Source organism: Vulpes vulpes, chromosome 16 (genome assembly GCF_048418805.1).
Source record: "Vulpes vulpes isolate BD-2025 chromosome 16, VulVul3, whole genome shotgun sequence".
NCBI classification, from domain to species: domain Eukaryota; kingdom Metazoa; phylum Chordata; class Mammalia; order Carnivora; family Canidae; genus Vulpes; species Vulpes vulpes.
The window spans coordinates 24,666,252-24,690,322 of record NC_132795.1 but is presented as its reverse complement, the minus strand read 5'-3'; the positions used below and the strand labels follow the sequence as shown (position 1 = coordinate 24,690,322).

General features: G+C 35.2%; 1 protein-coding gene across 8 annotated transcripts in view; it reads left to right on the top strand.

Annotated features, from left to right (window-relative positions):
* The window catches only part of CCDC150 (coiled-coil domain containing 150), a 78,382-nt gene that overhangs the window by 30,793 nt on the left and 23,518 nt on the right, over positions 1–24,071 (top strand). For 3 of the 8 annotated variants that reach the window (XM_072740985.1, XM_072740984.1, XM_026002623.2), the window contains exons 11-15: positions 914–1,038; positions 1,724–1,901; positions 2,441–2,509; positions 12,211–12,324; positions 18,178–18,261. In XM_072740985.1, coding sequence (XP_072597086.1) covers positions 914–1,038; positions 1,724–1,901; positions 2,441–2,509; positions 12,211–12,324; positions 18,178–18,261 — 570 coding nt within the window. The remainder of the gene's footprint in view (positions 1–913; positions 1,039–1,723; positions 1,902–2,440; positions 2,510–12,210; positions 12,325–18,177; positions 18,262–24,071) is intronic. The other 5 variants (XM_072740990.1, XM_072740987.1, XM_072740989.1 and 2 more) reach the window with 2 other exon arrangements.

Sequence of the window (24,071 nt, the reverse complement as noted above, 5' to 3'; positions counted from 1 at the left end):
GTTATTACACACTTAATAGACCTATTGTATGATATAAGCATAACTTGTATATGCAACTGGAAACAAGTTATTTGACCAGATTTATTGTACTCTTCATTTTATTATGGTGGTCTGGAACTGAACCCACAGTATCTCCTAGATATTCCTACATAGTACTTCTGTAACAGTATCTGAGTATAATTTCAAATATTTTCAAAAGAATTCACACCAGGGGATCCCTGGGTGGCTCAGCGGTTTAGCGCCTGCCTTTGGCCCACGGCGCAATCCTGGAGTCCTGGGATCGGGTCCCACGTCGGGCTCCTGGCATGGAGCCTGCTTCTCCCTCTGCCTGTGTCTCTGCCTCTCTCTCTCTCTCTCTCTCTCTCTCTGTCTCTCTCTCTCTCCCTCTCTCTCTCTCTCTGTGTCTACCATAAATAAATAAATAAATCTCAAAAAAAGAAAAAAAAAGAATTCACACCAAATTATTAACGTGATTGTCCCTGGAGAGAGGGATTATTTAAACGAGGGGAAAGAAGTATGGGTGAAGAGATCTTTTTACTTTATATGCATTGATGTTGTTTTACTTTTAAAAAGAAAGTACGTATCATATTGAAATTTTAAAGTACCAAAATATTCCTAGTAGAATTTTGTATCTAAAAATGTCTTCATATTGAGTTTTATAAATTTGCAGCAGGCTTGGTAAATAAATGCATCTTCATTGTTGGCTGGTAGAGCTATAAAATGATAGTAATGTGATCGGGTCAAAGTGGGGACAGAGAAAGCTAAGCATTAAAATATTTAAAAATATGTTTTATTTATATAAAAATTTATCTTTCGTAAGTTAATTCAGTATCTTTGATCAGTTATTTTGAATGGTGCCCTATTAAATGACTTTTTGGCATCTCAGCTTTTAAATATTACTTCCAAAACTCAGGTAGAGCAGAAAATGATGACACAGACATTTCAAGAACAAAACATACTTCTGGGTGCAGCCCATGCCAGTATCACCTCTGAGCTACAGACTGTCCAGAATGAGAAAACTCAACTCCAGGCACATCTGTAAGTAAATTATAGGCAACTTTTTATGTATCTTTTGTTCTTACATTTGTATTTCTTCTCTCTCTCTTTTTTTTAAAGATTTTATTTATTTATTCATGATAGACATTGAGAGAGAGAGAGAGAGAGAGAGGCAGAGACACAGGCAGAGGGAGAAGCAGGCTCCATTCTGGGAGCCCGACGTGGGACTCGATCCCGGGATTCTAGGATCACACCCTGAGCCAAAGGCAGGCACTAAACCGCTGAGCCACCCAGGGATCCCTGTATTTCTTCTCTTTAATGAAACGTTTAATGAAACATTTAATTCTGCATTTCTTGAACCAAACACAAAGCTAAAATAAAAACTTTGCCCTCAAGGAACTAGTTTTGTTAGAATGTTTTTGTAACTGCTCTCAGCCAGTATGTTCTCCAAGAACATGAGTCTACGGACGCCTGGGTGGCTCAGCGGTTGCGCACCTGCCTTTGGTCCAGGGCGTGATCCCATGATCCCAGGATCGAGTCCCACATTGGGCTCCCTTCATGGAGCCTGCTTCTCCCTCTGCCTGTGTCTCTGCCTCTCTCTCTCTCTCTCTGTGTCTCTCATGAATAAATAAATAAAATCTTAAAAAAAAAAGTCTAAAAAAAAAAAAAAAAAGTCTATTAAAGAGGTCCAATTTAGCACTCATGTCTCCTTGTTCTCTTCTCACAGGGACCATTTAATCCTTGAGCATAATCAGTGTATCCGGAAAGCACAGGATACCGAGAAGAGGACAGTCTTGCAGAAAGAGCTACTAGAATCAACTATTGCAAGATTGCGAGGTGAATTGGAAGCATCAATGCAAGAGAAGAAGTCTCTGCTAGGGGAGAAAGAAAAACTTCAGGAAGAGGTAGGTAGAAGCAGATTTATGTTACCTCCTGGTTGTGGTGATGATCTTGTTTTAAAACTATTTTAAGTGCAGAAGACGAGATATACAGCCCAGCTGCAGTTTGTCTGAGTTGCCCATTACAGAAATATTTAGGTGACCATGTCTTGTAGCATGTGAAGTAGATTGTGCCGAACCGAATCCCTTTCTACAGCATTAGTGAGTGTTAACTAATAGCTCACACATCCTCGATAGTGAAAGGGTCAGATTTTTAAAAATTGCTTTCCCCTGAAAGAGTGGGACAGTGGAGGTTAAGGGGGAAGAGCGCTGCCTTCCTATTTAGGAAGGAACCAGCAGAGTCTGACATGCAGACGTGTCTTTCTAATTTCAGGGCTATTTGTGAAGTCTGCTCTGCCTCAGAGACTCCCTGAGTGGCCCCTTTTCTGAGAGGATGTGCTATCTCTGCAGTGTAGGTATTAACATGCAGGGTGTGTCTGCTGTAGTAGAGCCTGCCAGCTGCTTTAAGATTGACCGATTTCTTTTTTTCCCCCTTCCTTGGACAGGTTAATAAAACCGAGAAAGAAATAGTGCAAGAAAAATGCAATTTGGAAAAGGAATTAGCTAAAAACAAGGTATTCCACATTTTATTTGTTGATATTTCACTATATTTTCTTCTGCATCTCTGCCTCCTGTATCAGCTTATCTTACTGAGGAGATGGGTTGTTTTGTTGAAAACTAACCTGTGGGAGAAAAAAGAAGCCACTGAGGTGGATGCAAGTCAGAGCACCATAGTCGCTGTAGCGTGAGGCTGCTTCCGGGGAGCTTTCGCTTGTTGAGCATCTGGTGTTTGCCAGTGAGTTATGACGCCTCTGGCCCTAGTGTTCACTGAGTATTTTAGCCAGGAAGTCCCTTGAGAGTGAGCTAATGACCCTGTGGGAGGCAAATTGCTGATGGTGCAATTTTATTTTGTTTTTTTAAAAAGCTAACTTAGGCTTCTAAGTGCCTATTAGCACCTGTCACTTCATCTGCAAGATACTCTTTCCTGGGTTCTAAAAAGATAGAATGGCCAGAGACACAAATATAATTCTAATTAAGATAAAACCAAAACCAGTCTTTAAAACATTTTTATTTGTGTTTCAAAATTTGAAGAGTGTAAAGATTATCTATCACTGTCATCCAGAACCATCTGGAGTGTCAAGGAGAATCAGCCTACCCAGACAGTAAATTCTGCAATACATGTTGATATAACTATCAATCCTTGATTGTTTCTTGGCTTCTGGCCCAGTTAATTAGTATTCACATTATCTTTACCGTATATGTGTGAACTTGTAATTTAAGAACTGGGGAGAGAAGAAAGATAAATTCTGAGCCCAGGCTCTACTATAGTTCACCACTCAGGCAGGTAATTTGTGGTTTAGGGACTAAACTGTAGTGATTTGAAAATAATCCAACCTAAAAATCTTTTTAAAAAGTTCACTTCCCATGGTAAGGACTTGCTGATGTCAGTTTGTCCTCACATATGCTTTTTAAAATATGGAAAATTGATGGATACTTTTAAATTCACAAATGTTTTTTACTATAAAAACAAAAAAAAAAACCCAAAAAACAAATGCTTTTTACTTAATGTAGAGAGTATTACATGGCTAAGGCAAATGCTGTATTTCTATGATTGAAACATTGCACTATTTTGCTTGTCTGATTTTACTTGAATGTAGGCTAAGTGGAAATATATGGGACTGAAAGATACTTGCTCATTAGGGAGATTCCATTAGGTCAAATGATAATGCTTATACAGAGTCCCATTTTTTTGGGTCTAATTTGATATTTTTCAAATGTGTATTCATTATAAAGCTATGTTTTTCTAAAGTCAGACATACTAAGTTATACATAGTGAAATTCATCCTTTTTTTTAACTGTACAGTTCTGTGAGTTTTGACAAACACCTTATGTAACCAGCACCACAATCAAAATACAGAACACTTCTATCACCTCAGAAAGGTCCCTTGTGCCTCTTTATAGTGGACCTCTTCCTCTGCCTCCATCTCTTGACAACCACTGACCTGTTTTTCTGTTCCTATAGTTATGTCTTTCCCAGATTATCCTACAAATGGAACCATACAACATGCAACATTTTAAGTCTGGCTTCTTTTATTTAACCTAAGGCATTTGAAGTACATCCAGGTTCTTGCTGTGTGTATTGTTGTTGTGTCTATTGCTTATATTTCATTATATAAATATATCACAGTTTTTTTGCCCATTTGCCACTTGAAGGACATTTAACTTGGTAAATTTTGGCAATTATGAATAAAGCCTGTATAAATATCCACATACGAACATATGTTTTTATTTTTACTGGCTAATTATTAGGAGTTGGAATTCTAGATCCTACGAGAAATACATTATTTGACATGATATTAAACTATTGATCTGTTTTTCAAAGAATCTACTATCTTGCCTTCCATCAATAGTATAAAAGAGTTCCACTTTCTCTCCATCCTCACCAGCACTTGGTATTATTGGTCCTTTTAGTTTTAGCCATTCTAACTGGTGTATACTGGTGTATCATGGTGACTATAATTTGCATTTCTCTAGTGATTAATAATATTGAGCATCTTTTCATCTGCTTATGGGTTATCCACAAGTTGAAGTGTCTCTTCAAGTCTTTTAACCATTTTAATTTAATTGTTTGTTTGCTTAGTATTGATTTTTCAGAGATTTTAAAATAGGTTCATATTGATTCTTATGTAAAAAATTCATACTCTGTATATGTAGAAATCTTCTATGTGCTTTACATATTTTTTCTTCCATTTTATGCCTTGTTTTTTAATATTCTTTCGAAGAGCAGAAGTTTCACATTTTGATGAAACCCAACTTGTCAATTTTTAAATTTATGGATCATACCTTTTGTGCCATATCTAAGAAATTTTTGCCTAACCTAAGATGGCAGATTTTCCTTTTTGTTCTCTAGAAGTTTTATAGTCTTAGGTTTTACATTTGGTCTATGATCCATTTTTAGTTAATTTTTGTATATCATTCAAGGTATATTTTAATTTCATATAACATGCAAAGTTCACTTTATTTTCAGGTGGATTGTATGATCTAGTATCTTTTATTACTGACATATAATTCATATACTGTAAATTCACCTTTTTAGAATACACAATTCAGTTTTTAGTTTATTCCTGAGTCTGTGCTAACATCACCACTATCTAATTCTAGAACCATTTTATGATCAAAAAGGAACCCGGTACTCATTAGCGGTCACTCCCCATTCTGCTCTTCTCCAAACCCCTGGCACCACTATTCTACTTTCTGTTTCTACAGATGTGTCTATTCCCACATTTCAAAAAGATAGAATAAAGCAGTATGTGGCCTTTGGGGTCTGGCCTCTTTAGTAGGTATAATGTCTTCTAGGTTTATCCATACTGTAGTATATGTCAGTATTTCATTCTTTTTTATGGCTGAGTAATATTTTATTGTGTGATGTACCACACTTCATGTAGCCATTCATGGGTTGATAGACATTGAGGTCGTCTAATAACCCCACTATTCTGGCTGTGAGGAATAATGGTATGAATATCTCTGTACAGTTTTTTGTGTGTGTGAGTGTATGTTTTCAATTCTGTAGGAGTAAAACTGGGTCATAGGATAGCTATCATTTTGAGAAACTACCAAAGTGTTTTTTTATGAAGTGGCTGTGTCACTTAACGGATAATCCCACCAGCAGTGCATGAGGACTCAAATATCTCCACGTCTTCACCTACATGTTACTGTCTTATTTTTTTTTTATTGGTGTTCAATTTGCCAACATATAGAATAACACCCAGTGCTCATCCCATCAAGTGCCCCCCTTCCTGTCTGCTTTTTAAGAAATTAATATACCCATCCACGTGGGTATGAAGCATATCATTGTGTCTTTTCAACTCAGGTGAAATTCACATGATAGAAAATCAAACACTTTAAACAAGTCAGTGGCATTTTTATATTTACAGTGTTGTATAACCACCACCTCTGTCTAGTTCCAAAAACATTCTCATCACCCCAAAAGAAACCCTGTACCCATTAAGCAATCACTCCCTTTTCCCTCCTTACCCTAAACCCTGACAGCCATTAACCTGCATCCCATTTGTGTAGATTAACCTATTCTGGATATTTCATATAAATATAATCATACAATATGTGATCTTTTATGTCTGGCTTCTTGGCATAACATTTTTTTTTATTTTTATTTTTATTTTTATTTTATTTTTATTTATTTATGATAGTCAGAGAGAGAGAGAGAGAGAGAGAGAGAGGCAGAGACACAGGCAGAGGGAGAAGCAGGCTCCATGCACCGGGAGCCCGACGTGGGACTCGATCCCGGGTCTCCAGGATCACGCCCTGGGCCAAAGGCAGGCGCCAAACTGCTGCGCCACCCAGGGATCCCCTTAGCATAACATTTTTGAGGTTCATCCATGTTGTTGTACATGTCAGTACTTCATTCCCTTTTACTCCCTTTTATGGCTCAGTAATAGTCACTGTATGTGTGTGTGTCTTTGTATGTGGTGTACATACACAGTTTGCTTTGTTCATGCTTTGTTCATCTATTGATAGACATTTGCATTGTTTGCACCTTTCAGCTGTTATGATTAGTGCTACTATAAATGTGTGTGTTGTATGTGTATTTGTTTGAGATACATACCTAGCAGTGGAGTTCCTGGGTCATATGGTAATTTTGTTTAACTTTCTGAGGAACCACCAGACTCTTGTCCACCGTGCTGAACCATTTTACCTTTCCACCAGCAATGTACCTAGATTCCAGTTTCTCCACATCCTAACTCCGTTATTTTTGTTTGTTTGTTTTTAATAATAGCCATCCTAGTAGATGTGAAAAGTGGACCCTTGTTGTGGTTTTGATTTGCATTTCCCTGATGACTAATGATGTTGAGCATCTTTTTATGTGCATATTGGCCATTTGTATACCATCTTTGGAAAAATGTTTATTCAGATTAGTAGCCCATTGTAAATTGGGTTGTCTTTAATTGTTGAGTTGTAAGAGTTCTTTATATATTCTGGATAGTAGACCCTTATCAGATATGTGATTTGCAGATTTTTTTCTCCCATTTTATGGGTTCTGTTTTTAAATTTTTAGATTTTTATAATGTTCAGTTAACTTTTTTCTTTCTTTTTTTTTTTTGGTTGCCTATGCTTTAGATGTCACATCTGCAAACCTGTTGCCTAATCCAGGGTCACAAAAATTCACACTTTTTTATTCTAAGAATTTTATAGTTTCACATACTATATTTAGTCTTTGAACCATTTTGAGTTAATTTTATATATCGGTTGAGTTAAGAGGTTCAACTTCATTATTTTGTCTGTGAATATCCAGTTGTCCCAGCACCATTCGATGAAAGGCTGTTCTTTCTATTAAATAGTCTGGGCTCCCCTGTCAAAACCCAATTAACCATAGATGTATGGGTTTATTTCTAGACTCTCAAGTCTATTCCACTGGCCTATATGTCTTTCCTATGCCAGTACCACAGAGTCTTGATTACTGTGGCTTTGAAGTAAGTTTTGAAATCAAGATGCAAAAGAAAGAAAGAAAGAAAGAAGAAAGAAAGAAAGAAAGAAAGAAAGAAAGAAAGAAAGAGAGAGAGAGAGAGAGAGAGAAAGAAAAAAGAAAGAAAAGAAAAGAAAAGAAAAAAGAAAAGAAAAGAAATCAAGATGCATGAATCCTCTAACTTTGTTTCTGCCTTGCCTTTTTTTTTTCAAAATTGTTCTGACAATTCTGGATACTTATGTTTCTATATGAATTTTAGGGTCAGCTTTTCCATTCCTGCAAAAAAAGGCAGCTGTAATTTTGATAGTTTGTATTGACTCTGTAGATCAATTAGGGGAATATTGCAATCATTATTTTTCTATATAAGAATGTGTCATCTGCAAATAGGAATCGTTTTATTTCATCCTTTCACATTTTGCTGCCTTTTTTTTTTCTTTTTCTTGTGTAATTGCCTTAGCTAGAATCTCCAGTACAATGCAGAATACAAATGTTGAGAGCAGACAGACATCCTTGTCTTGTTCCTGATCTTAGGGGGAGAGCTTTCAGTCTGTCACTATTAAGTATATTAGCTATGGGTTTTATCTAAATGCTCTTTGACAGGATGAGGAGATTCCTTTCTCCTCCTAATTTGGAGATTTTGTATCATGAAAGTATGTTGAATTTTGTTAATTGCATTTTCTGTTTATCGAGATAATCTTAAAGATTTTATCCTTTATTGTTATGACATATTACATTGGTTGATTTCAAATGTTGAAGCAAACTTTCATTTTTGGGATAAATTTTACTCACTCATGAGTATAATATTTTTTATATGTTGTTTCATTTGGCATGCTAGTATCTTGTTGAGGATTTTTGAATTGTTATAAATAAGAAATAGTTTTACAGTTTTCTCATGATGTCTTTGGTTTTGGTATCAAGTAGTATTGGCCTCTTAAAATGATAAGTATTTCCCCCTCTTCTATTTTTGGGAAGAGTTTTTGAGGGATTGGTGATAATCCATCTTTGAGTGTTTGTAGAATTCATCACAGTTACAGGTTTTCCTTTCTGGGGAACTTTTATTTGTTTTTAATTTTTATTATTGATTTAATTTATTTATTTATTAAAGATCTATTCACATTTTCTATTTCTTTTTTATAGTCACTTTCAGTAGTTTGGGTATTTCTAAGAATTTGCCCATTTTCTAGGCTTTCTAATTTATTGGCATATGATTGTTCAGAGTAGCCTCTTTCTTCGTTTCTTTAAGTTCAGTGTATTGTTCCTTCTTTCATTCCTAATTTTAGTAATTTTTCTTTCTCTTTTTCCTATCTTTTTCTTTTTTTGTTTTTGCTTTTGTTTGTTTTTGTTAATACAGCTAAAGGTTTGTTGATTTTGTTCATGTTGTCAAATAACCAACTTTTGGTTTTAGTGATCATCTCTATTGTTTTTCTACCCTCTCTTTTGTTTCTGCCCTAATCCTCATTATTTTCTTCCTTCTGCTTGCTTGGATTTAATTTGCTCTTTTTCTAGTTTCTTAAGATAGCAGCTTAGGTTGGTGGTTTATTTCTTCTTTTTTTAACAGCTGTAAATTTCCCTTTAAGCCCTGCTTTAGCTGCATACCATACATTTTAGCATGTTTCCATTTTCATTCAACTCAAAGTATTTAACTTCCTTGCGATTTTCTTTTTGACTCATTGGTTATTTAGAAGGTTGTTTAATTTTCCCATATATGTGACTTCCCCAAATGTCCTTCTTTCATTAATTTCCAATTTTATCTCATTGTGATTGGAGAACATACTTTGTATAATTCCAGTCCTTTAAATAAACTGAGAGTTGTTCTATAGCCTAACATATGGTACATTCAGGAGAATGTTGCATGTGCTCTTGAGAAAAATGGTATTCTGCTGTTGCTGGGAGGAGTGTTCTGTGGATGTCCAGTTGCTTTACAGTGTTGTTCAAGTCATGTCTCCTCATTGATTTTCTGTTTAATTGTTCTATACATTATTGGAAGTGGGTTATTGACATTTCAACTATGTTGAATCATTTATCTCTCCTTTCAGTTCTGTTAGTTTTTGCTTCATTTATACTGAGACTCTATTATTGTTAGAGGCATATATATTTATAAATGTTATATCTTCTTAATGGATTGACCCTTTTTTCAATATATAATGTCTCTTTTAGGTTTCTGCACCCAATTCCACCATGGCAGGGAGTTCCCATACACACAACATCAAGCAGTTTTTGGATACCAGCAAGGTGTCCGAGAATTCTACTCAATTCTTACACTACTACCCAGAGATAGCATTAGATTCCACAGGGTAAGGGTTTAGTCCTACAAGACTGCCCCCATCCCTGAATACCTACCTTACACACCAGTTGCAGACTCCAGGTTGTTACACCAGGCAGTTGTGTTTCTGACCTCCTCTTTAGATTCTTTTAATTTACAAGAGCGGCTCACAGTACTTAGGAAATACATTTACCAGTTTATTAGAGGATATAACAAATGATACAAATCAACAGCCAGATGAAGAGATATATAGGGTGAGGTACGGGGAAAGGGCAATGAGCTTCTTTGACCTCTCCAAGCACACCACTCTCCCTAATTTCCATGTGTTCACCAACCGAGAAGATCTTGGAACCCTGTCCTTTGGGGGTCTTATGGAGGCTTCATTGCATAGTCTTGATGACTAAGTCATTGACCATTGGCTGATTCAGTCTTCAGCTCCTCTTCTCTCCCTGGAGGTTAGGAGCTAGGACTAAAAGTTCTAACCCTCTAATCACATGGTTGGTCCTCCTGGCAATCAGCCTGTACCCTTGGATGGGGTCCAGAAGTCACCTTCATTAATAACAAGACACCCATTTCACCTTTAAGGCTCTGAAATGTTTTCAAGAAATGTGGATGAAGGCCACATATATCTCAGGCATATATTTGGTCATCTGAATGACCAAACATATTTCTTATAAACCATTGTGATAAATGGTCTTCTTTATCTCATGCATTTTTGTCTTTATTTTGTCTAATATTAGTATAGACACTCTAGCTCTTTTTAGGTTATTGTTTACATGATATATCTTTTTCCATTCTTGTACTTTCAACCTATTTATGTCTTTGAATCGAAAATGTGTCTCTTTGTAAGCATACAGTTGGATCATTTAAAAAATTCATTCTGCCTATCTCTGCGTTTTTGGTGGACCATTTAATCCATTTATATTTATCATAATTACTGATAAGGTAAGATTTACATCTGCCACTTTACTCTTTATTTTTTATTTATTTATTTTTTTACTCTTTTTTTTTTACTCTTTATTTTTTATGTCTTATATGCTTTTTGTTCCTCTCTGTCTCCCATTACTGCCACCTTCTGTGTTAAGTAGATATTTCTAGTGCACTATTTTAATTCCCTTATTCTTTCTTTTCCTATATATTTTTGAGTTATGGGTAGCAGAGTTACAAAAATACATATATAAGCACCTTGTATATATACGTATGTTGCTACCTTTACTGTAGTAGCCGTACCCTTTATTTCTGTATGTGAATTCCTGTTATTGTCTAATCCCTTTTATTTTAGCCTGAAGAACTCCATTTAGTATTTCTTCTAGGGCGTATTTTTCTAGTACTACAGTCCAGGCCCCACCAAAGAGTGGACCCTGATCCAGACCCACACAAGTTTAATTGAGATTAGAGAGAATTGACAGTTTAGCAATTGATCTTATATATGAACATGTTATATCTCTCCGTTTTATTTAGGTTTCTATTTCTCTTATCAGTATTTTGTAATTTTGAACATATTAAATATTGGACACTTTTTTTTAGATTTGTACTAAAGAACTTCCATCGGTTTTGGTACTATTACAAATGGTATACTTTTAAGAAATAACAATTTCCAGTTGTTGCTAGTATATAGAAATACAATTGAGTCGCATCCTTATATCCTTCAACCTTACTGAAGTCACTTATTCTGGTATCTTTTTGTATATTTGGGGGGGGGGATTTCCTATGTAAATAATCATATCTACTGTAAGTAGAGATATTTTTACTTCTCCATTTCCAGTCTTGAGGTCTTTTGTACGTTTTCTTGCCTTATTGCATTGGGTATGGCCTCCTATATGATAATGAATAGGAATAGTGAGAGCTGATATCCTTTTTTCCCCACTGTTAGGGGAAAACATTTTAGTCTTTTACTATTAAGGTTGATATTAATTGTAGGTTTTTTATAGAACTACTTTATCAGGTAGAGGTTTACATGATTTAGAGGTAGAGGTTTAACTATGGGTTCCCTTTCATTTCCAGATTGCTGAGTTTTTATCCCAAATTAATGATGAATTTTCTGAAATGCTTTTTCTATATCTATTGAGATGGCCATATATTTTTTTTCTTCTGTAATCTGTTGATATAGTGAATTATACTAATTAATTTAGAATGTTCAGTAAGCTTTGTACTTCTGGGATAAACAGTGTCCTGGCTTGTTATCCTTTTTATATATTGCTGAATTCATTTTACTAGTATTTGGTGGAGACTTTCTGCATCTATATTACATTAATATTTAAGTAAATACCAAGTATCAGAAGGTCTTCTAGTAAATGTGAACTCTGTAATTTGTCATAACCCTCCTGCTGAAGACAGCTAGAAAAGCTGATACATTTTAAAAGAAAGAAAGTTTAAAAAAAAATCTCAGAGCTATCAGTCTACAAATCTCTGCGTTTAGAGACAGGAGGACATGTTCATACAATAACTTCCAAATTATAGTTAAAAATCATTTTTAAAATAGGATATTTTTGGATCTAGAGTAAATAGATTTCTCCTTTTGTGTTTCAAAGGTAGACATAAATGAATTAACCCACAACCTGCAGACTCTAGAGGAAAAGAATAAGCACCTGGCAGAAAAAATGGCTTCCCTAGAACTTCAGCAAGTCACTTCTGATTACAATGGGGTGGGTATAAAAAGGTCAGTCTAAATTTGGAACTAATGACTGATGAGTTTTTAAAAAATCAGAAGTTAGGAGATGGGTTTTTTTCATTTGTTTGTATCTTAATATTATCAATAAGTCTTGAACAACTCAGGCTACATATAACAGAGAGCCTTATAAGTACTCAAACAATAAAAGATTTAAGAAAACAAGAATTTCAGGCGGCTAATAAACATATGCCTCCACAGATGATCTATAATACTGAAGAGCACAAATATATATAGTGTTTTAAGATATTTCCTCTTTCATTAATATGAGGAAGAAACTTGTATTTTTTTTTTCCTTGTCTGACAGTTCCATTAGGCCAATCAGTAATAAGTACGATTTCTAAAAGCTGTTTGACAAGGTCAGTGCAACACAGATAAATGGTAGAGTTCTTAAAACCTCTCTCCTTGAAGGGTGTTTAAAGAGATGATCATTCTGTTAAGCAGCTAATAAGTTTTCCTCTGTGCTTTTGAGTGCTTGAAAAAAAATTTGCGATTGCTTCTATAACATGCAAATCACCTTTGAAATTGCATAGAAGGCCCTGATGTGAGTCTCGCTTAATCTGAGTTAAATTCTTTCAGCCTCTGTCATAAGCTGCTCATTACTTCAACTATGAAAACCTAGAGAGTAAGTCTAAATCCATGACAGTTTCATGGCTTTAGAGCCAGACTGCCTGTGTTTCAATTTTGGCTGTAACCTTGGGTATGATTCTTAACCTCTCTGAGCCTCAGTTTCTTAATCTGTCAATGTGAGGAAAATAATACCATTATTAAGAAGTAGTTTGAGGATCAAATAAGTTAATACATGTAAAGCATGTAGCAGATGACTAACATTTATTGAAATTTTAGTATCTGAACCATCCTAGAAAAAAAGCCTTTAAGTTGCTATTATAGCAACAAGGTACATTAGCTCTGATTCTTGATACTATCTCAGACCAACTCTCCCTCCGCCAAGATTAAAGATTTATCTGTTTCCTCTGTTTGTTGGGCTACACATCAGCTGCTTCTATCAACCCACCTGCTTCTGGTCCCTCTGGAAGACCACATATCAGTCTGCCTGATTCTTTCATGCCCCACTGCCAACGAGTAGGCCTGTGGCATCACCCTAGTAGTGATTTTGACAGATCCTGCCAAATGATTTTGTCAGTTGTTGATTCTTGCCTTCTCATTGCACCTCTTAAGGCCTCCCAGTGATAAACCACACCTCAGTTTCAGCTTGTAGTTCTATGTTTCCACATAGAATTTTCTTTGACCATGCCTGCCTGGAAGTCCTCTGGTTGGCTGTATGAGTCTTGAGAAATGAGGTTGAGATGTCAGGATTTGGGTTTTGCTTTTTTTTTTTCTTTTTTTAATCTCAGCAATATCATTAAACCTATCACCATTCAATGTTGGCAGTGTATTTTTGTTCTTTGGGAATTAACACTTGAAATTCTCAGTAAGAGCTACCCTCTAGTTTAACCTGTTGATGGTTTTTGGAGATATGCTTATGAATGAATTTATGTTGTGTATGTCACAACAGATTTGAACTCAGACCTAGTTTCAACCCGTGGTTCCATTTACTGTGTGTGACCCTTAACATCAGTGGCCTTTGGGACTAAAGGGATCTCCTAACTGTGGGGTTCCCAGAGCACACTGTACATATACATCAAAATAATAACTTCAGGGGTGCCTGGGTGGCTCAGTTGGCTAAGTGTTTGCCTTCTTCTCAGGTCATGACTTCAGGATCCTGGGTTGGAACCCCATGTTGGGCTCCCTGCTCAGTGGGAGCCTGCCTTTCCCTCTTCTCCCTGCTTGTGCTCTCTGTCGCTATCTCTGTCTCTCTCTAATAAATGAATAAAATCTTAAAAAAAAAAATAACTTCATTGATTAGAAATTGACCTATTTATGTATCTGCCTTTACTCTCTTCTAATGCAAGAACAGTAGTTACTTATCTTTAAACTCCTTTACCTGACATAGCACCTAATACGTATGAGAGGTATTTTAGAAAGATTGATTGAATAGAACATACGGAGGGTCATGTCTGTCTTGTCCGTCTATGAAGATTAAATGTCATATTGTGTGTAACACGCCCATCACAGGGCCTAGCATAGTTTATCAATGTGTAAACATTATTCTCTTTTTTTTCTTCTTCACACCGATTTTGGATTTATTTTTATTATTTTGGCCTTTAATGATGGTATAATTTAAGTCTCTTCCCACAGGCAGTTGTTCAGGGAACCGTAGTGAGAAATGATCCAAATGTGAGAAGCTTACCATTCCTGAGTTCAAGTTAAGTAACTGTCTTCCTGACTTCTCTTTTGGATTTCAAATGATAGCACTAGACAGAAATATAATTCCCTATACAACTAGAACTTCAATGATTTGAAATTAAACAATGAATTAAATGTATTTTTTAAAACTAGGATGACAGCCAGTGTGTACTTGTACAGGTATCAAAGTTGGTTCCATTTGCTGTAGCCCATGCAAACTAGTTAAATATTTTGAATAAAGTCCCTGCTTACAGGGGTGCCTGGCTGGCTCAGTTGGTAGAGCATGCAAGTCTTGATCTCAGAGTTGTGAGTTCAGGCCCCATGTCAGATGTAGAGATTATTTAAAAATAAGATCTTGGGACGCTTGGGTGGCTCAGGGGTTGAGCATCTGCTTTCAGCTCAGGGCATGATCCCGGGATCAGGGATCAAGTCCTGCATTGGGCTCCCTGTGAGGAGCCTGCTTCTCCCTCTGCCTATTTCTCGCCTCTCTCTTTGTGTCTCTCATAAAGAAATAAATAAATCTTTAATAACAAAAAATTTTAAAAAATAAAATATTAAAAAAAATCCCTGCTTACAATCTGCTTATAAAATAGCTTTACCTAGATGTTAGTATCTTTTGATTTTATGTATTCTTCTAACAGCTTCTGCTAACTTTCACAGCTCACTTAGATTTTAGAAATCATTTTGTGGCTTTCGATTGATCCTTGTCAACCTGTCTTTCATATGTTAAGATAATTGTTTGTTGCCTGCTTTTTCCAAGGAGTGATATCTTTGTATCAGTTAAAAATGCATATTCTAACTATTAGCATTTTTATTTGTATGCTAATTATCAGGTGATTCTCCAGTTTCTGTTTTGCTTTGCATATTAATAATCTTTATAGTATATTGCCAAGATTATTTAAGCAAAAATTAATCTGTTTGGCTTTCCACAACTCAGAATCCGAGATATTCACTCATTTAAGTGTTCTCTAATTTCTGGTCCTCCAATGATTCTCTTAAATAAACAGCCTATTTAAAGAATCTGAAAACCATAATTTAAATTACTGTCTTAATATTGTTTTCCTTTAGCAACTAGAAAAATTTTTTTGTTTGTTGTGAATTTAAATAAGTGACTTTGTGTCAAATATTAATCACATTTTGAGTTGCTTAGACAGCGTTCACCTAAACACTACATTAGCTTTCTCTATGACCTAAAAAGAAAATTATTTTTAAAGTATATTTAAAAGATTAATAGAATTTCTTTATGCCTTTGCTTAAAGGAGGGAGTTTTATTGAGATAAAAAGTGCTATTATTTAAAAAATTCCTGGACATATTTTAGAAGAGACCTAGATCATCTAAGTTACTGAAAAACAAACAAAAACCACCCTTTTCATATTCAAAAGGCAAGCAAAGTTATCTTTGAGTGTTTGTTAGAGGTAGCATATTTTAGGTTAAATCTTGGTGTTTTATTCCCTGAATCTGCAAAATACAGCACATTGGGCACCACAATTTATAGAGTTTAGAATTGAATTTTAAATAAATAACTAAGCTTTTATGATTATGGTATAGCTTTGTTTTTATAACAGCATTGGCTGTCCTTGTCATTTATTTTTGCTGAACACTTGGTCAAAACATAATCCCAAATGTTGTGTTCATGGAATAGTTTTACCTTAGTTTCCAAACTAGAAAGTATTGTGGGAAAGGGGAACTTCCACTGACTGAAAATTAATTGATTAATTTTATGATAATATATTGTTAATAGCCTCCTATTTATTTATAAGAGTCTATATTTCTCTTAGGTTATTTTGAGACCAATACTTTATTGGTCTGAATGCTTTAAAAAAAAAAATATGTTCCCTTGCCTTAGTGGGAACCACACATAGTAATTAAAAGTGAAACTTTAAGGGGGCACATGGGTGGTTCAGTTAAGCATCCGGCTCTAAATTTTGGCTCAGGTCAAGATCTCAGGATCTTGAGATTGAGCCCCATGTTCGGCTCCACACAGAGCCTACTTAAGATTCTCTCCCTCTTCCCCCTTGCATTCTCTCATACTCTCTGTCTCTCAAAAAAAAAAAAAAAAAAGAGAGAAAGAAAAAAAGAAAAAAGAAACTTTGAGAAACAATATTGTTATGTATGAAATAAATACTAGTCAGGACAAACAGATGACCATAATAGTTAATCCACTGATGCTTAATATTGGATACAGATCTTTATATTGAATGTGCATAATTTGGGGATAGATATAGAAGGACTAATCAATCTTGGTGGCCTTTCTATAGATTTTTATCAAACCTAGAATGTCTAAAATGGCCTAATTCTTCTAGCCAAGACAATATCAGACTAGTGTACCCTCTTGTAGAACAGATGCTATCATGAAAGTACTTTGAAAAAATGAGTTACATGTCATTATGTAGTAATCTAGTTTGGAATGTGTTTCTGCTTTTATTTGCAAAATATTCACAATACTTAAAAAAGGTGCACTACAAAGTGGTAACTAAAGAATATCTATAACTATGCCTTGTGTGAATATCCCTACATATGTGGTTTTTTCATTAATTTGCCTAAAATTGAACAGAAAACAATTCTAAACTCCTTGGATTTAAGCGTTATTATTCACAGATTAAGCAAATGTAAACCATAAATAGGGATTATATGAATATGGGATATTTACCAACATTAATGACTTTCCACTCAAGATTTACTGCAAATGATCTATAGTGCAGCTCATGGGCCTGTGTGATTAAGAATTTGCATTCTTGGTTGTATTTGCTTTTGTGTGTATTATTCCCACAATTGATTTGTGAAGATGATTTTGACATAAGGCAAATATAAGTATGTGCTGTTATTAAGATATAACACTGAAATTGATTATGGAAGGTGAAAATTTCCATAATCAATCAATCAATAAAAGTGTTCCTGAAGTACCAATAAGATCCAACATTTAATCAAAAGAAAACTGTATTTTATACTTATGTTTTTTGAAAAAGTCTGAGGAAAAAGACATATTTTAAAAATTGTCATTATTAAAGGATGCTTGAAAGACAAAATATATAATTTCATGAAATGTAGAGCCTTCATTTGTATTTCTCCAAGACAGCACCGTGTTGAGTGCTTGATCGGTGTTGGAGTTTCCAGTAAATGTTTCTTTTGTTTGTCCAAAGATTTTTTTTTTTTTTTTTTTTGCTATGGTAACTGAAGTGTCTTCTGCTGTTAACATAGTTGTGATCATTTGCACCTCCTGTTTTCTTAAAGAAATATATAATCCTCAGACTACATATCTGCAATCACTGATACAACCAGCCCACATCTGTGTTGGACTGCAACTACAAAGCAATAATTTAAGTAACAAAAATAGAATAATAAGCAAAGAACAACAAATTCTGGGACTCTTAAGGCACGCATACTTTCATTAGCAATCCCTTTACATGTTGCATATTAGCACGATAATTAGCTATTTCAGGGAAAAAACTTAAGAGCAGAAGAGGCAAGAAAATATGAATCGTGGTTTTGTCACTTTCGAAATGATAAGGGTATAAATACTGGTTCAGAAAATGGTTATTCCATTCTATGCCTAGGTACTGATACCTGTGTTTGCTTTGTCAGCTTGCGCAACAGCAGGTGGAAAAGGTCTTGGGAAAAATTACTGAGAGTAAAAATAAACTGGCCTATGAAAAGGGAAAGCTCCAGGTATGAGATTTATTTTCTGCTTTGTGTTGTCTAATTTTTTTTTTTTATCACAGTTGTCAAGCTAAATACTGATGGGTTTTGAGAGGACCTAGCTCTACTAATTCTATAACTTTGGACAAGTTTTTGAATCCTCCTAAGTTTGTTGCCTCATTAAATAAAATCCAGGTGACTTTTATTCACATATTTGTAATATTTTACTGAAACTTAAAATTGTGAAACCAAAGCCCATTCTGTTTTATGCATGATCATTCACTGAGAATGTAGAGAGCCCATGCTCTCATTTTTGCTGGAGTTTTATAACATTCTTAAAAAGAAATAACCCTGGAAATTGGGACTCAAAGGCAATAGACTTGAGTGAATGAGATGATACTGTTTTGCTTCCTGTGGGCTTTATCCCTGTAGTACCCCCAAAGCAACAAGCTTGCCACCGATAACCTACTCCAGTGGAAAGCTGAAGTCTGAGTAAGTGGTTCACAGCCTTAGCTACACATTACAATATGAGGAATTTTTTCAGCACCTCATTCTGGGAAGTGCATAATATTCTACTTTGAAATGAATCAGAAAAAAAAATAATTTGATGGGTTGATAGAGGAAATTGATAGGTGAATCGGTATGTGATAAGTGTAAAAAAATTAAGGGTAGAATTTAGATGGTGAAGGTAGCACATTTATAGTAAAATTCTCTCAATTTTTCTGTATATTTATAAAATATAAAGGGAAACATCCCCATGATAAAGTTTATACGGTGGAGCAATTAGATCAGAATGTCAGGTAACAGATCAGAGGCTTCAGTGCTTTTTAAGCTCCCCAGTGATTCCAAGATGCAACCATACTTGAGGACCACTGGATTAAATGGTATAAAGTGAAGTCCAGTTACACTTGGAAACCGTAGAGCTGACTGGATAAGTAATCTCATTACAGACATATAAAACACGTCAGTGTTAATCTCATTTCCTCTGCTCCAGGAGCTTATTATAGGGTTATTACCACACAAAATCGGCCCAGATACGTGAAAGGCAGATGGTAAACCATGGTTGTGAGACATTAGGTTGTCCACTAAAAAATAAGGCCATTGGCCACTATTTGTGTGCTTTTAATTAATATTTTCTGGAGTCAGTGATACATTTAAGTATAATCATTTATACTTGTGTAACCTTGGACAAGTCTTAATTTTCTTAAATTTCACCTTTTAAAAAAAAAATCTAAAACCTGGGGTGCCTGATGGCTCAGTTGGTTAAGCATGTGACTCTTGATCTCAGCTTAGGTGGTGGTCTCTGGGTCATGTGATCAAGCCTCGTATCAGGCTCCACACGGGCCATGGAGCTTCCTGAAGACTCTGTTTCCTCTGCCTCTGCCTTTCCACCCCGCATCCCGCCTGTGCCCTCTGTGTCTTAAAAAAAAATAATTTAAAAAATATTTATTAAAATGTTCAAAATAATTGTGATACTAAAAAAAATAATTGTCATACTTTAATAGTTGTTTTTTTACTAGTGCATTCAATAACAGGATCTAATGACATTCCTGTAAACTCCATAATTTCAAACTAGTGATAAGCACAAACGTCTTTTCAGGATATTTGCAGCACCTGTTATATGATATGAAATGATCTGTGATGTCTGTTGGAGACAAAGTAATAGGTTCCTGGTTTTTTTGTTCATTTGTTTTGTCTTTTAGATTCCACTTAGAAGAGATATTATATGGTATTTGTTTTTCTCTTATTTCATTTAGCATAATATTCTCTAAGTCCATCCATCTCATTGGGAATGGGAAGATTTCATTCTTTTTTATGGTTATTCTTCCCAAATTATTCCAAAATACAGAAGAGGAAGAAAAACTTAAAAGACAAAACAAACGAACAAAAAAACCCAAACAGAATCATAAATACAAAGAACTGGTGGTTGTCAGAGGGGAGGAGAATGAGTGGGTGAAATAGATGAAGGGAATGAAGAGGTACAAACTTCCAGTTATGAAATAAGTGACAGGGATGAAAAGTACAGCATAGGGAATATTATCAATAATGTTATAATGACTTTGTATGGTGACAGATGGTAACTATACCTATGGTAAGCTTTGTAATGTACATAATTACTGATTCACTATGTTTTGTATCTAAAATAATATAATATTGTATGTCAACTATAATTAAAATTTTTTTAAATGTAGGCAATAAACCACAGTAGTATCAGCAGACCCTGTCACTTTAAATGGTCAAAGTCACCTGTGAAGACCTCTGATCCTTGACTTTGTTTATTGGGAGTTTTTTGATTACTGATTCAATTTCACTACTAGTAATCAGTCTGTTCCCATTTCTTTTCTTTTTTTAATATTTTATTTTATTTTATTTTATTTTTTATTTATTTATGATAGTCACACAGAGAGAGAGAGAGGCAGAGACACAGGCAGAGGGAGAAGCAGGCTCCATGCAGGGAGCCCGACGTGGGATTCGATCCCGGGTCTCCAGGATCGCCCCTGGGCCAAAGGCAGGCGCTAAACCGCTGCGCCACCCAGGGATCCCCTCTGTTCCCATTTCTATCCCTGATTCAGCTTGGGGAGATTGTATGTTTCTAGGAATTTATCCATGTTTTCTAGGTTGTCTAATTTGTTGGCATATAATTTTTCATGGTATTCTCTTATAATCTTTTGTATTTCTGTGATATGGTGGTTATTTCTCCTGCTTCATTTCTGATTTTGAGTCCTCTTTTTCTTGATGAGTTTGGCTAAAGGTTTATCAGTTTTATCTTTTCAAAGGAGCAGCTCTTGGTTTCACTGATCTTTCTATTCTTTCAGTCTCTATTTTCTTTTTGTTCTAATTGTTATTTCCTTCTTTCTGCTAGCTTTAGGTTTTTGTTTTTCTATGTCCTTCAGGTGTAAGGTTAGGGTGTTTAAGTGAGATTTTTCTTTCTTCTTGAGGTAGGCCCGTATTACTGTACACTTCCCTTTTAGAAGTGCTTTTGTTGTATCATGTGTTGTTTGATTGGAACACTTAGTCCATTTACATTTAAAGTAATTCCTGATAGGTACTTTTTGGCATTTAATCATTTTCTGATTGTTTTTGTTTGAGTTTCATCTTTTTTTTTTTAATTTTTTTGAAATTTATTTATTTATTTATGATAGTCACAGAGAGAGAGAGAGAGAGGCAGAGACACAGGCAGAGGGAGAAGCAGGCTCCATGCACCAGGAGCCCGATGTGGGACTCGATCCTGGACTCGACCCGGGTCTCCAGGATCGCGCCCTGGGCCAAAGGCAGGTGCCAAACTGCTGCGCCACCCAGGGATCCCGAGTTTCATCTTTTCACCTATAAAAGTGAAGAGGGCAAAACATACCTCTCATCTACTTTTCACTAGGAAAGCTAGTCAGCATTACAGCCTAGGTGTATAGATTACTTACTATTTAACCTTTTAGACATCAATTACATATTTTAGAGGTTATCCTCAGAATCGTTTAAGATTTTATTTATTTATTCATGAGAGAGAGAGGGAGAGAGAGAGTCAGAGACATAGGCAGAGAGAGGAGCAGGCTCCATGCAGGGAGCCCAATGTGGGACTCGATCCCAGGACTCTAGGTTCAGGCCCTGGGCCGAAGGCAGACACTCAACCACTGAGCCACCCAGCCACCCAGTCACCCTGCCATCTCTATCCTCAGAATCTTAAGGAAAATATAACTTTTTCTTGTTTGTATTTCTACAACAAGGGCTTAAGGTTTTTTATAGTCTTTGAAAGCTGAAACACTTGAAGCTATTGACTCACTGGTGTTTTTATGTCCTACCTTAGTTGGCGTATGGGGGAAAGTGTTCTTATACTATAATACTTTTGTAAGATAAAGGAAGAGCTGCTGATTAGAATAATGATGTGTTCTCTCTAAATTGAATAATTGATTAAAATATAACCTATGAGTCATTTGATAAAAGATTATGGTATAAATACGGGCTTTAGGTGCTAATGTAAATCTTGTTAGAAGCTGCTGCCCCATATTCAGATGTGGTCTGAATTTTATTTTCAGTGTAATATACTGTTCCATTTGATAAATATACCAAAATATATTTATCAATCCCTCTTTTGGTTGATATTTAGACAGTTTCTAGTTGCTTACAAACACCACCAATGTGATGCATTATTGTACATGTCTCCTTGTACTCATATGTAAAAAAAAAAAGAAAATTTTCTAGGCTAAGTATAATTCTCAGGAGGAAGAATTCCTGGGTTGTAGGATTACAGATCTTGAATTTTATGAGAATTTATTAAATTTCTCCTGAAAGTAGTTATACCAGTTTTAAAAGCAGTCTATATGAGTCCAGAGTTACATGTGTTAACATGGATCAATCTCATAAAGTAATACTACATACTATTTAGGGATACATTTATAGTAAAATTATTAAAAAGGATTAGGAATGGTAAATAAAAGACCTTGACCTAAGTTACTGTTGTTCCTGAAACTAGCTAGTAATGGAAGCTGCTTGTATCTTAATGACTCAGGAAAATAAGATCTCTGAGGGGCAGCACAATGTATTTGCTTCTATGTTCTTTTTTTTTTTTTTTTTTTTAATTTTTATTTATTTATGATAGTCACAGAGAGAGAGAGAGGCAGAGACACAGGCAGAGGGAGAAGCAGGCTCCATACACCGGGAGCCCGACGTGGGATTCGATCCCGGGTCTCCAGGATCGCGCCCTGGGCCAAAGGCAGGCGCTAAACCGCTGAGCCACCCAGGGATCCCTGCTTCTATGTTCTTTCCCATTTGAATGTGCTGAATTAGAAGTCATGCCAAATAAGACAATACAAAAGTTAAAGCGCTTATAGATGAGAAGTTTCATGGCATTTTACTGTGTACACAGAAGTTGAGTTAGGGCAAATTATCTGAGAAATATTGTGGAATAAGGATATTCTGTGTTTTGCTTGAATAGAAGCAAATCTAAAAGTTTTCAGAATTAATCAGCCCATTTTCCATTGGATTTCACAGGTTATTAGCAGTTTGCTTATGTTTAAAATGAGAATAATTGTATCAATACCTCCTTTTAGAGGTGCCCATTTTAATTCCAAACCTTAAGTGAAAACCATGATGAATTTTTACTGATGATTTTAGGGAGTCACAGCACATATTTTATAATGTACCCTGTGGAAAAGAACAACAGAAACAGGAAGGAAGAAAAGGATACTGCTTAATGGAACATGAGAGATTTCCTGAGACAAAATGTGTTTTTATGCAGTCTTTGAAAAAATACCAGTATTAGCAACCAAATTTTAACAGTTCTTGAAGTGTCTAGTAACACAGCCAAGAAGTGTTTACCCTCTACAAGTAGAAAACAAGACACACAGAGAGGAAAAAGTTGATTTAAATAGAAAATTTTGTGTGAAATTTTTTCGGATTCAGGGAAAGGCTCAGTAATGTTAATTGTTGATTTGTATGAAAGGGTTGGGTATGATAGGAAGAATATGTGGAAAAACACAATTGGAGATTAATGAATGAATAAAAATGATTTCTTTCCCCCAAATGATCATTTTCTTTAAAGAGAAAGATATGTTATCTTTTTCAGTTAGTGTTAAAATATAGTTCATTGTATAAGAACTTCATTTATTCAACTTTTATAATTCTGTCAATAAAACAAGACTGTCATCTTGTGTATTGACAATTCTAATTATCCATACTCAAAATGTTTTCTGAATGTTAGATATCACAGTTTTTTTTTTTTAATTGCAATTATTACCCACAAAATCTCACTGTTATATTCATGAGTCATGTTAGTTTGGAGTTTCCATAAGCAATAGAAACCAAATGAGTTGTCTCAGTACAAGTAAATGGCTATAGCCTGCCTACTT